General features: G+C 37.2%; 1 protein-coding gene across 12 annotated transcripts in view; it reads right to left on the bottom strand.

Moving 5' to 3' along the window:
* Window positions 1–14,521, bottom strand: part of LOC100785854 (protein SABRE) — a 35,905-nt gene that overhangs the window by 12,958 nt on the left and 8,426 nt on the right. For 8 of the 12 annotated variants that reach the window (XR_414649.4, XR_005891968.1, XM_006581452.4 and 5 more), the window contains 7 exons: window positions 12,982–13,204; window positions 10,268–10,438; window positions 10,084–10,161; window positions 8,949–9,218; window positions 6,042–8,150; window positions 1,860–3,705; window positions 1,568–1,662 (listed from right to left, as the gene is read on the bottom strand). Coding sequence is in view for 10 of the 12 variants with exons in the window: in XM_006581452.4 (XP_006581515.1) it covers window positions 1,568–1,662; window positions 1,860–3,705; window positions 6,042–8,150; window positions 8,949–9,218; window positions 10,084–10,161; window positions 10,268–10,438; window positions 12,982–13,204 (4,792 nt within the window). In the remaining 2 variants the exon portion in view is untranslated. Of the gene's footprint in view, window positions 1–1,567; window positions 1,663–1,859; window positions 3,706–6,041; window positions 8,151–8,948; window positions 9,219–9,368; window positions 9,512–10,083; window positions 10,162–10,267; window positions 10,439–10,688; window positions 10,815–12,981; window positions 13,205–14,521 lie in introns of those variants that run through there. The other 4 variants (XM_003526511.5, XM_006581453.4, XM_041016375.1 and 1 more) reach the window with 4 other exon arrangements.

The raw sequence follows: 14,521 nt of genomic DNA on the forward strand, positions 1-14,521 counted from the left end.
CTAGATATATTTTCTTTTTTGTAAAAGATGTACAAAATATTTGAAAATTCAGCGGTAAAAGAAAAATATTAAACTTTTTTTAGATAAGAGAAGAAAATATATTTGAGGGCAGACGATAAGTACAAGAGCAGAGGCCGAATAAACGAGAGAAGAAACAAAGGTAACAAAAAGATATTCCCCATCATCGTAATTTTTTTTGTGTGTGTAATGTGCAGTTCTGAAGCAGCGATTTTACCTCATTTAGTAATCCACTGTTCAGCTGTAAGCTGCCTTTGGAATATGCTGTTTCAGTATTTTTAGTAAGAATTGGGTTTTGTCCTAGTTTGTTTGTTGGATTCTTCATGTTCACTTTAAAGGGTTTGGCAATAAGAGAGAAAACAAAACCTTGTGGCAATTTTCAGTACAGTAGTTTGTGCAGTAGAAAAGGAATGCTTGTATCTTCTAGGCTGTATCTTTTCCTTTAAATCTTCTTTGGGATTTAGTTGTGTACATGGCTTCTCTTTGGTGTTCAGCACATGGTTTATTTAAGGGGACAAGTGAAGATATTGGACATCTTTGCTATGTTGATTGGAATTATAAGTTTGCTCGTATTTTTGTTTTCGTTTTCTTTATCGGGTCTGAGGATTCCTTATCCTCCATCCTTATGCGCTGATATTTCTTCCTATTTCTAATAACTTCATTAAAAAACAATGTAGAAAAGACAGAAGAAATATTCCCCATCAAAAAAAAGCAAAGAAACATAGAAAAGACAATGTAGCCAAAGCAATCAGACTATCTATCCATTAATATATATGGCAAGGAGAAACAAATAAATAGACATACATAAAAATGTGTATCTGCATGAATGTATGTATCACATGCATTTTACGATTTTCACTTGTTTAGATATATGCATTTCTGTCGGTTACACTTTTTAAAAACTGACAACTGTATCGATAGCCAAACCCAAATTAATTTGTGTTAAAATTGAAATGAATAAATTTGATGATAGTTCCTTAGTCTCTCAAGATGATTGTATTGGTGCCATGCCATATCATACCAATTGCCAGGGTTCCTCTCCTCAGTTTTCTCAGATATGCTTCATACCTTTTTCAGTAGGAATATTCAATTGTTGATGCTTTTTTTTAGGGTATTTGGCATTGCTTGCTCACCAAAAAATGAATAAAAATGAAACCTAAAGCCAACCAAATTAATTTAGGATGTTACATATCTCTATACTCGCCAGTCCAGTCTAAGAAACAGAAGGAGATCAAATGGTCAATTCAAATCAGCTGAGCTCATTTTAGATCATTCAGAAGTGAATCAGACCTAATGCAGGCTGGCCCATCTGACTCGGCTTATTTTACAACCTCAAGGAACTGTTTAGGGTCTCCAACAGGAACAAAGGGTGTTTATTAGTTGAAAAAAGGACAAAGTGCTAGGAAAATTGATTAACAATACCAGAATGCAAAATGAAAAGGGACGGACCATAATAAGGAATTTAATAAAAAAAAAATTGAAGGTGAAAAAACAGAAAACCAAAAGTTAAATTTTCTGTTTTAAAGGGTGCACATATTTTTAAACTTACATTTGCATCCTCAGAGTGAAGATTAAACTGTGGCTCAATAACATTCACCATCAAACGTCGAGTCCCACCAGAACCATCCATGTTTTCTTTTTTGACTGGCAATATACCAAAATTGGAAATAATTAAACCCAATTCAAAGTACTTAATGTTTAACAATAAACTGAATGATCTTGCAAGTAGTGATGCTGTTTGTTGTAACATATATTTATCATGTGTTTATCTAGTCTCTGATCTAATTTGCATGTCCAAATTGACAGCAGTTAACAAAGATTCTCAAGCAAACGAGACATACCAGATGGCAAGTTGTCCACTTTAACTGAATTTGGTGAAGATGAGACTGATCCAGGAGTACTTAACTGTTGAAGAGAAGGAGACTTGGAAATTTTACCAGTGGGAGGGCACTTAGAAACATCGTCTTGATGGAAATCAGCTCCATCACGGAGTTTTTTTTCCTCAAGTAATTTTCTCTGTGCATACTGTTGAGAAGGAGAAGGCTTGGGAGGTTCAAAGGCTTTGGACAGGCCACCAACCCAAGCCCAAACAGCATCTCTGTTTCCAATAGTCCACAAAAGCTTGAGACCATAGACAAACACACTCTGACAATCATCTGCTACTACCACATTGTAACCTTCGTCATCACTTGGGTCAGACCGCATATGGTCATCAGTTTCACTCCCATTATCATACTCAGACCGTACATATGCCATCTCAATAGTTCTTCTTCCTGCTTCTTGCCATGCTAGTAACCTAGCAGGATCAGCCTTTGGAGATTGTCTTCTGATGGTGAAATAATCAGAGGATAACAGAAATCCATCATCACAATTTTTCTCGGTCATGTAACCCTTTTTGCAGGAGACTTTGTCCATGGATAGAGATTGTGAACTTTTCAGTATCATGTTAACTACTTTGGCAACACTAGCACATTCTTTTTTATTTAGGAAAGCCTTGATCATATGAAGATCAAGACCTTGGTAAACAAGATCAAGAATGTCACGCTTACTTTCAAAAGTATACTTTTGCTTGCCCCTACTGTAACACAGTTCATATTTAAGTTTTGTCATTGCGAAGGTCAGTCCTCTGGCTGGATCATCGTCATCTAGAGGCATATTCTTTATACAAGCCGGTGTGGCATCAAGGCGGAGCATAAATTCAGTCATCACTTTATCCAGTGAAAGATTGCCTGACCTGGCAACTCTTGGAATACCAAAACGTGGCCAACGAGAGAAGCTGCGCAGCTTATGCGGAGGAATGTAGTTCAAGCTCCAGAATTTCAGAATCCATGCTAGATCATGAGCTCCAAAGTTAAATGTTGGGGACACGGGTGAAACATTATGGGATATGTGAGAAGGATCAAATGCAGTAGCATCTCCTTCAATATCTCTTCTAGTAATGGAAGACGAGGACTGCTTTTGTGATGGAGGAGGAAAGGGTCTAAGAGAGAAATTCCACCAAAGGGAAAGTGATGTGGATCTGAAGGGATCAAATACTTTATCACGTGGTTTGCCCTCAACTGGAAGTGCAAATAAATAATGATTCATAGGATCTCCAGATTCACAATCCCAGTCCATTGTAACTTCAAGAGTGAAGACAGGAGCTTCCAGGAATGCACCTGATACACCTGTTGGAATTTTAAAACCGTGTCTGTTTGCCAAACTCTCCAAACTACTCAACAAAATCTTAAAATCTTTGGCGGAAACTAAAACACGACCATCAGACTGGTGAAGATCCATAGAGTTGGTCACAATTTGAAGTTTGTCAACCTTTTCATAAGGATCTGTACTTGCTAAAACATTCCATTTTGATTCAGAAAAGAGTAAGGAAATTTTTCCATGGATGTAATTTCTCATGTCATCCCACCATGGCAAACTCCGCTCCTTTTTTGGAGGCAGAATAAGTGGACCAGGATTCCTAACACTTAGATTAGCCCTCCGAAGTGCTACAGTGAAAGCATAACTAATATCAGCAAAAGCGGGTTCATAACCCACTCCATATGACACCTCGCCTTTCTGAAAATGTATCGGCAAATCCGAGTATGTCTTCAATGGTGGAGTAGTACCACTAGCTGATCGAAGCATGCGAACCTTTCTCCATCTCCCAACATAGACATCTTGATACATTTGAGGCTGAAAGCAGGTTGCCTAGTTGAAATAAATGAATGAATGAATAAATAAATAAAAGACAATGGAATGGAAATACTATTATTAGATTCTGATATTCAGAGAATATGAACAGAGAAAGAGTGTCACAACATGGGAATAGCATCTGAACCTGTGCATTTATATGAAATCATGTTATTGCTTTAGTTCACTCAGTGACCAAAAGAATAACACTTGCCTGATCAGATTCTAAATACTCATTTAGGAGTCAGAAAAATTATAAAACCCCAATACTGAATAGTATAGCACATGGAAGTATTCACTCATAATATTCTAGAGCCTTAAAATATTTTCTAGACCGATTGCAAATGATCTTTGAATTTATAAAGCCCTATTAGCAAGCCTCATCACTCTCCGTCTTAATCCTTAATAAAAAGGAAGAAGATATCAAGAGATAAGAGATTGTTGGCCTCTATAATTTTACACTTTTTAAAGCCTAAAGTATCAGATTTTTTCAAAACCTTACTATTGTACTTTACCACTATAATTGGCATGAGTAAAATGTAATAAGCAGGGAAACAATGTTTACATTTGAAAAGGTATGGGGATTTTAGTGTAGACACATCAAGTTGATTCAATGAGGTAACTAGTCAGATGTGATTTCAATAAAATATTCTCCACCATAATTCAAAACCATGCCTTAAAAGCAGTATAGCACATACACTAAAAGATTCATACTTCACTGTCATTCAACCCATAAAATATCCATCTAAAAAACGTTTACAAACACTCAGGTCTGTAAAGATGATATCAATGTGATGAGAGGAAAGATTAGAAGTTTGAAAGCCAAGCCAATAAACTTCTGTAATCCAAAGTGAATCAATTTATCATACGACAATTTAGAAGTTCAAGAGAAATGCAACAATTGTCAAGGATATTTCTTTTTCCATTAGTTCTATTATGTGATAACAGGGTGGTTTTAGCTTCTTTTCCGTGCTTATAGATAAAAGCTATCAAAGAAGCGTTTCTTTTTCTGGACATAGAGAATGATAGGGAAAAGCTTTACTTCCATGAGGTAAATTTTTAGTTGTATTCTGTGAAATTTTATAGGAGGGTATCGTCTTGTCTGCTGTTGGACTCCTCACCGTCTTGTCTGCTGTTGGACTCCTCACCATCTTGTCCTGTGAAACATTATCTTGAAAGGGATCAAGTATGACAATCACATATTTCTGGAAAGATAATATTTTGAACTTTGAATTATTATTTTTTCTAGTTTTAACATTTTCTGGAATTTTTTACAAGGCATTTAGCTCAAGAGGGGCCAGGTATACAACAATCAGATATTTCTGGAAGGATGCTTTTTTGAACTTTGAATTTATTTATCTCTCTGGAAAATGTTAATTATTTATATATTCCTGCTGTACGTTAACAGGACCTTATCAACCAAAGAATAACCAGAACATGCAATTAACATAAACAAGAAAAAAAAAGGTGTATATAGAAGGATGGAAGACACCCAAATACAAATTAACAGAAGAGATGAGTGGACTTGGCTAGCAGAAACTAGTGGTCAATATTCCACAAAAAGTGCCTATGATGAGATGTGGGGAGCTGATACAGAAGGCAATCAATTGCAGGAGCTTAAAGATATATGGAAGCTAAAGATACCACCTAAAGTTGCAGTCTTTGCATGGAGATTGATTAGGGATAGGCTGCCAACTAAGTCAAATTTGACAAGGAGACAGGTGGAAATCAATGATTCATCTTGTCCGTTTTGTAGAAGGGTTGAGGAGGACGCTGCTCATTTGTTCCTCCACTGTGATAAGATTCTGCTTTTGTGGTGGGAATCTATGTCGTGGGTGAACATCTTAGGTGCTATCCCGCAGCACCCAAGGCAGCATTTCTCCCAACATGTCAAAGCTTTGGGTAGAGGAGGCCGGGATAATAGATGGAAGTGCTGGTGGATGGCCCTTACATGGTCAGTGTGGCAGCAGAGGAACAAGATTATTTTTTCTAATGAGACTTTTGATGGCAACAAATTATTGGAGGAAGCCATATTTCTACTGTGGACCTGGTTGAGGAACTTTGAGGAGAATTTTGCTATCCCCTTCAGTCACTGATCGTCAAATTTATCATCAGCTTTTGTATAACAGTGGGGGGGAATATAAATAGCTGCAATGGCAGCAATCATTTACTGTATTTTCTTAGTTTCTGGTTCCCATCAAGACTGATTAAAGTCTGACTTTGGAACCAGTTCACTGATATATCATACTATTTGTATCCTTAGTACCTCTGGTACTTCATTATTAATATATATTATCTTTGCTGATAAAAAAAAAAATAGAAGAATGGAAGACCATGAGATTTCTTAAACTTACCTGCTGAGCCAATACAAGACAGCCTTCACATTTACCAGAACTTCCAGAGAAAAGAGGAAATGAGTAATCCCGAAGCTGGACTACAAGAGAACCTGTATTTAAGAGAATATTTGACCCATACAGTCGGGAAAATGGTATATCATTTTCAAGACAGACAGGATCAAGCTTCTTCAGAACCTCAATCATCCCAAAATCTCCGCCATCAATTTTTTTCAAGCTTACATCTAAATCTAATGCAGATATTGAAAGAAGAGATGTCCTTGAAGTACTAGGTCTGAAACCAGCTTGAAAATCTTCTACACAAGCACCAGACCCTTCAGACAACACTAGATTCTGGCATGCCTGGTAATATGATCGAAATGATCGTTTATAAATATCTTCTCTCATGGATTCAATAGTAGAAGAATCTTTTACATCAACCTCAACATTATTAAAAGAAAATTTTCTTTCTTGAGAAGAACTAACAGTGTCAGTTGATTTGGAACCTTGCTTCGCCTTCGATATAAATTCATCTAGAAAGTTCAACCGTGCAGCTAACTCAGCAGCCTCCTTCTTCAGCAGCTGATAATGTTCATCAAGCCATCCCTGGATTGGTTCCTCTTCAATATCAGCAGTTAGCTTGCGTATGCAAAATTTTATGCATCCAAATTGTACTGTACTAGGTTTCTTAACTTTAGAGCTCTCTTTCTTCACAGGAAAAATCAAACTTGTCTTGGCAGCAATTATGAGCTTCAAACCTCGCAACATATCCTCAATGACATCATCAATGGCGCGCAATTGCAATCTGTATGGCATGCAAATGTGAAAATCAAGACCTTGGACAACCCAATCCCATGTTGTAACTGCATGTCCTTTTGTATCAGATGTACTTGCAGAAACACTAGGAATTCGTGAAATTTGCATCCGACTACTCTTGAAGATTCTAGCTCCATTAAAACTAAGCATAAGTCCTTCAAGGAGCACTCCTATCCGAGCATTCTCAGAGAAAATTGACTGAACCTGAACCATAGCATCAACTCCATCACCTAGCCCAGCCGAAATACTTAACATTTCTACATCAACGGCAAAAATAGATTCTTTCTTCTTCGGCTTTTCAAGGTGCCCTGATTCAATGGTAACTTCTTTTTTCCAATTAGCATCTTGCACATGAGACACATCTACCATGTGTTCATTACCATGCTCCTGAAGCTTGCTGTTGTGTACAAGTAACTTCAGCTGGAGAACAAGTTCAACTAGTGATAGATGTACATCAGGCTCCCACCTTACAGTAATGTCAGTAGCACTGAAAAGAGAACAGACAGCAATGTCTTTAAGCCCACCTGAACGCTGTACAAATTTAGCATTTTGCATATCAAACAATGCTACATTTGTTACTGGCCTATTTTCCTCCATATATTCCTGATAGACAGATCTGGCTCTTTCAAGTTCCATCTGTGTGGACTGTTTCTCTTTGTTCACACACAAACTAAATTGAAATATTTCAAGAGAGACAGAGTACTTCAGCTTCTGGTATTCATCGGAAATAGTGGACATTATATTTGCATTGCGTGGGGTACCATCTGCTGACACATTTAGCATAACTCTACCCCCCTGTGAGCCGTAATTAACTCGCTTGGGGTCTGGAACAATTGTATTTTCCAAACCTGTCTCACCCCATACATGTACTGAACACCTTTCAAGATTGAATTTCAAAAAATGAGTCCCTTTCCCAGAAGATTTTGTTAAACGCCCCTGACTATGAGTCGATTTTTTCTTTGAAGCAGATAGGCTTTTCAATAGAGCTTGAAAAGATATGGCTGTTGATACAAGTGATTCTACAAGCTTGAAAGTTATATATACACCCATGCCAGTAACATCAATTGATAAACCTAGTCTACACCTAGGACCATCTTCTTCAGATAATTCCACATCCTTTTTTCCCCAATCCAAATTAACCTTTGCAATGTGCATAATGGAGCCACAATTTGATTCCACACCAAAAACACTTTCTTTCAAGCATTCTTGATATTCATCAGCCAAGTGGAGATTTAACTCTCCAAGTTCAGTGTGTACTGTAGTCCCCATATTTGAAATGTTGTTTGCAAACAGATGTGATGATTGTGAGCAACCCTAAATTTGTAAAGCATTAAAACAAATGTCAACTTATTTATACAACTAATTTAAATCAACTTAGGAAAAAAAAGCAAAACAAGGATAACTACATCTGAAACAACAGAACTCGAGAGTTATCAACATTGGAGGTATAATGACATGGTAGAAAGGAATTTAAATTTCAAAAAATGCAAAACAAACCACTAATATAGTAATATATCCAGTGTATAAATCATCACTTAGGCACCCTTCAACAAAACAGTCAAAACAAATACTTGAAACCACGGCGGAATGATCGGAGCAACCAGAAAATGCGATAAACCATGAACTTCGATGACCGGCTGAAGTTGATTACACCAAAGAATGTAATCGTAGTTCGTCATTTTCGCTAAGATAGAATGTGAAAATGAAGCCAGAGAAGGTGTCCGGAGACAACAGTGGTGGTGAAGGAGGAGGAGATGAAGTGGAAGCCATGAAAAATTAGTCTATAGGATCGACCTTGCTCTGTATACCATAATAGAATGTGGGTTTGGGCTTAACTCAATTCCAAAGCTAGCTCATAGGGTGATGATTGTCCTCCACTTATATACTCTATCTTGACATTATCTCTAACCAACGTGAGATTTGGATTTTTCCCAATAGAAAGCGATGCTTCTTCGCTATACCTCACCCAAGTATCATCCGCATCATGCTACCATGCATTTTAATACTTAACATCTAACAGCATTCTCATCTACTGGCAACAATTTCTAGAAATACCTCAACATTGTAGCAAATAAATTCTTAATGAGAAGTATATATAATCATGATACTTACATGATACACTGGAGAACCAGCCATATTGAAAAGCACTATTGTCATCTCAGGAGCTGAGACATTGCATGTCCACATGACAGTCTTGCCATCGGTTGATTGAGGTCTTGCAACAACAGAAGCTTCTTCTTGAAGTACCATTTTTTTCTTCTTAGACGAGTGGAGGAACAACCAAGGCTTTAACCTGCTCATTATGATGTTGCACTGAGTACCTCCTAGCTTGACTTCGGTTTCAGCTCTAACAGGTGATATTGGCTGATGCAGAGGAAGCATCTCCAATAACAATAACAGTAAGTTACCAAAGCAAATAAAAAAGGAATATTCAAACTCCATATGTAAAAACAAAAGAGGGGGAGGGGGGGTTGAGCAGTATGTGAAAATGGCAATACATGAGCACATATGAAGTTACAGTTTTTAGTGTACCTTAAAAAAACACAGCTGTTTTCTTGAGAATTGTGTTTCCTTTTTGGCAACTAGATTCTTTTATTCACTTCAAAAGAGGATATATTTATTTTTTCAATCCGTCTGGAAGAATATTAGGGTCAATTGTCTTATTGTTTGTGGATTTAGGCTCCTACTAGCAACACAAGTACTTGACCTAATTATTAGTACAACAGAAGCATTAGGTTAGGCCATTATATCATGACATCCCTCAATCATAATTCATATATCCTGATTCTAGTGATAGTTGCCTTTCTTAATGAAAAAAGTATCAGTTTTCTGTAAAGCATATAGGCAAACTTCCTGAAGTCCAAGTAAACATATCAATCATAATTAGAGAAAATACTATTGCATAAAACTATCAGGGTTGCAATAATTTCTGCATCTTATTATCAGACGTTGACATCTTGCCACTTAAATATAAATTTCAGCAAAAATTCATTCACAAAAAGATGCATATGTTTGCATGATAATTTCAAGCATAAAACTAGGCATTGTGTACCCATCAAAAATGCTCTTGAAGTAATAAATGGCAAGGCTTCAACAGCCAGTTAGCTTTGCAAATACGTGTGTGTGTGTGTGTTTACAATGTTTTCATTCTTAAGTTTGAGTATATTTGTCAGGTGGAGCAAACACAAAGGAATACCAATTTTAAAGTGATGCAAAAGCTACTTTACATGGATAGCAAATCACTTACCTGTATCGGGATATATACAAAAGAGATCAAATCCAACTTCAATATCTCCAAAATGGAAGAACCAGCTTCTCTAAGAAGCTGTAATAACAATCAGGCAAAAGAAAACTTGTCAGCAAGAAACAAAACAGTGAAAAGTAGGAATCATATCACAAGCTCTGGCAAAATAAACAGTCACACTACATACATGAATTTCACTAAACTCCAGTTGGAAATCAAGGCGTGTACTCTCCCCAAGATCCTCAGTGGATCGTGATTTGGTGCTTTTCAATTGGATGCCCATGATGTTGTTTTCAACAGAAAGACCATGCTCACGATGCACAAAACTCACATCCAGCTTTGGTAGATTGAAGCTGACCTATCAACAAAAATATACTTGCACAGTTGACATTAAAACAATTTAAAAACCCTTAAAAGCATTTTTAAACCTACTTTTGGTTAGATAAAACCAACAAATATAACCAAAATTGACCATCAATTTAAGCATTACAAAAATGTATAAACAATTTGAATTTCAATGGGACGCCAGACTTCTTAATTAAATGCTCAAAGGAAGCCAAAATTCACCAAGAATGCAAACACCGGAACACATACTCAGAGAGACTTACAAGTGAAGGAACCACATTTTGCCCAAAAGCCAAATTCTAGTGTCCAGCAAGCCATAAACAGTAACAGAATCAAGACTTTGAAGCAACAAGATCATAATTTATGCAGTTTCTCTACCCTTCATATTTCTGAAAAAAAATGAAAATTGCTTGAAAAACTAGAACTATCCACAGCAAGGAAACCTTTAACCAAAGCATCACATAAAGAGCATAAAGTTTGGGAAAAGGTGCAAAAGGCGCATCATTACACCACAAATCAACCAAAAAGATAACGTGATGGTATAATGCATCTTTCTGATTAGGTAGACCAATATTCTTGACAATACACATAAAAATACACAACATTTTGAAATTAGTTACACTTACACGTAATGGATATAAAAAGGGTAAATAGGAAACAATTAGACAACAATGATATTTGGGGGGGAGGGGGGGATTCAACTAATTTGAACTAACAGCAAAATCAATGCACTAAATGTTCATCATAAAAAATAAAGTTGCCACCACATTTTTTTAGTTCATAAAAGAAGAAACCATTAGAGAAGAGAAAGACAGAAGTACAACATTTCATTTAGTTCATAAAAGAAGGTTTATCTGAAAAATAGCAGATACAAGACCTATAAGTGTTACACTAGCATCCAGGCTGCATGCTAGTGTAACATATGAGAGAACACAGAGAAAATAAAACCATGCCAGAATGTCCAGGCAAAAAGTCATAGATGAATGTACTCAGAGAACATCAAAAATAAGAAGGCTACTAGAAGGGCAATTGAAAAGCATAAAGGCTAAACCTACAGATTTTAGCAAGGTCAATTGTTTCAATATTTTCAGAACTACATTATTTTTCTTAGTTTTTAAGATTATTGATGACCAGTGGGTGTGGGAGGCTGATATTAGTGGAAGGTACTCGGTTAAGAGTGCTTGTAGTGTGCTTAGACAGGATGTACTAGAGGAGGCTCCAGCTGAAGCATTTAAGGAATTATGGAAGCTCAAAGTCCCATCTAAAGTGGCTATGTTTGCGTGGAGGTTACTCATTGATAGGCTGCCAACCAAAGATAATTTGAGGAGGAAACAGGTAGAGCTGAATGATTATTTATGTCCTTTTTGCAGCAGTGTCGAGGAGAGCGCGAGTCATCTATTTTTTCACTGCAGCAAAGTACTTCCGCTTTGGTGGGAATCCTTGTCTTGGGTGAATATGGTGGTTGTCTTCCCACAACACCCAAGACAGCACTTTATCCAGCACATGCATCAATCGTATGAAGGCTTGATAGCGACTAGATGGAAATGGTGGTGGTTAGCATTGACATGGTCCATTTGGAAGCACAGAAATAGCATTATTTTCTCTGGCAGCACCTTCAATGCTAATAAAATGATGGAAGACGCAGTGTTTTTATTATGGACTTGGCTGAGACATTTAGAGAAGGGTTTTCAATCCCACTTTAATCAATGGTCTTCAAATATTAGAGAAGGCTTTCGATGTAATCAAGGATAGGAATCTAGACCACATACTTGTATTAGTGTCATTATGTGGTTCATTTTCTGATCATGATTAACTAAGTGCTTCATACTAACCATATCAGAATTGTAATCTGTCTTTTGTACGTTTAGTACCTCTGGTACTCAATTAATTCAATACACTATTTTGGCTGATCAAAAAAAAAATCTTATACATATTCCACCTTGTTCTCAAAGAGAAGGGAGATTCTGTCTTCAAATATTTTTCAGTGAATAACAATATATCAAGAAAAGAGGGCGAGCTCTGGTGCAGCGGTAAAGTTGTGCCTTGGTGACTTGTTGGTCATGGGTTCGAATCCGGAAACAGCCTCTTTGCATATGCAAGGGTAAGGCTGCGTACAACATCCCTCCCCCATACCTTCGCATAGCGAAGAGCCTCCGGGCAATGGGGTACGAAGTTTTTTTGAACAATATATCAAGAAACTGTTAAGGGAGCATTACCTGAGAGATTCCTTTACTAGGAAACATCAAGACCAACCAAAAGACTAATATGAACCGAAGGAATAAATTCCAATCTAGCCAACCATAAAGAATGAAGAAATACAAGTAATAGATTCGAGCAAAATACATGAAGTGATACATATCCTAGAGACAGTAATATGTAATCTTTCGATATCCAGTTAAAATGAATTATTGTATCAATGTACTTCCAATGTTCCTTATATGTTTTTCCGTTTTTAGTTGTTTGGGAAGATTACTTATCTTTTGCATTTGATTTCTATTTCTCCCTCAGTAATATAAAAGTGATGATTAGAAATAGGAAGTAGGTTAAATACACAACCTTTTCAGGAAACATAGAGCTGAACTTGGAGAAAGCTGCAAGCGTTTGCTGCTTCTTTGATGGCATTTTTGTGCTTGCAGAATCAGCATGTGACCCTGCTTTACTGTCAGAACCAGGAGAAGACTTTGATGGACTCTTGCTCTTCAAAAGCAACTCCTCGTTCAAATTCACAGTCATCTCTCCACTGGAAATGTCCATATTCTTAATAACTATACCCACTTCCCTGTGTCCAAAAAGAAGAAAGACAATTAATCTTAGAATTCATATAAGGACAGAAACAACAAATAAAAAAAAAAATAACTGAAGCATCCAAGTTAAAGTCTGATATTACTACAACAGTACAAAAAACAAAAACAAGTTTAGTGAATAACAAGACACGAAAACCAAGTGCTAATATAAGAAGAGCCCTCTCTGCAAAGCAAAACAATAGATGACCAGAGACAAATATATACAAAGAAGATACAATCAATAGTTAAGAAATCTCTTATATACACATGGTGCACCACCAGAGCTTTGAAACAAACCAATAAAAATTGACAGATGATTTGGCATTTAAAAATATAATTTCCACCATGCAATATTTGTCAAATTAAAGTAGTGTTCGGCCCAGCTTCTTTTGGGTTTCTCTTCTCCTTAAAAGGAGGAACTGGGCCACATACATTTTTCTGAAAATATATTAAAAAATTAAGCAGCTTAAATTTTAGAAAAGAAAAAAAAGATATTTAAGAAAGGCTGGTAAAGGAGCTTTTAGAAAAAAGTTGCAAAGCCTCTTCATGATTGTTTGTGGGGCTTGAAGGGAATGGTTACACAGTGAGCAATGAAATGCTGTGATACAAAGCCTACTACACTAACATTAGCAACTTGCAGCACTTGTCCCTGTGGCCCTCCCCAAGGACAATTCCAACAACGGCCCCTTGCCTCACCTCACTGCCACCCCCTCCCTCCACCATGCCGTCCCATCACCCACCCAAGCCTTCTCATCGACAATGGCTGGCCCCTTCCCTCACCCAAGCCTTCTCACAACTCCTCTCTAACAATAACTTCCTCCTTCCCTTTCAGCCAAATTTAACTTCACTCTTTCATTTTGCAAATTTTGCTGCAGATCCTATGAGATGTGTCAAGCAGCAGTAACAGCCTATGGTACTCTATGTGCCACAATCAGTTCAATGCCCATAGACTCAAACAGGAGACAAAACCGCATTATGCTGGTTGGCTGTTTCACTAGTCGGGCATTGCCATTGTTGAGCAATGTTACCGCCATCAATGGCAGTAAGGAATTTGCACTCGAAGGTCTGTATGAGTTCCTCAAGGTTGGTGGAACCAACAGGGATGCTTTGCCCATACAGAAAGCATGTCAGGTGCTGCTTGAGGATGAGGGAACATCCCTATGTTTGTTGCATAGGCTTCCGGGTGTTATTACTATGACATATTAAAGTTTCTTGAGAGGCTTTCAGCCTCATTTTCCCTGACATTGTGAACTTGCTTTTCAGTTGGGCATTGGTGCCTTACCTTGCCCAATCAGATAGGGGCATAGGGGTGT

The sequence above is a fragment of the Glycine max genome, chromosome 6, assembly GCF_000004515.6.
Source record: "Glycine max cultivar Williams 82 chromosome 6, Glycine_max_v4.0, whole genome shotgun sequence".
NCBI classification, from domain to species: Eukaryota; Viridiplantae; Streptophyta; class Magnoliopsida; order Fabales; family Fabaceae; genus Glycine; species Glycine max.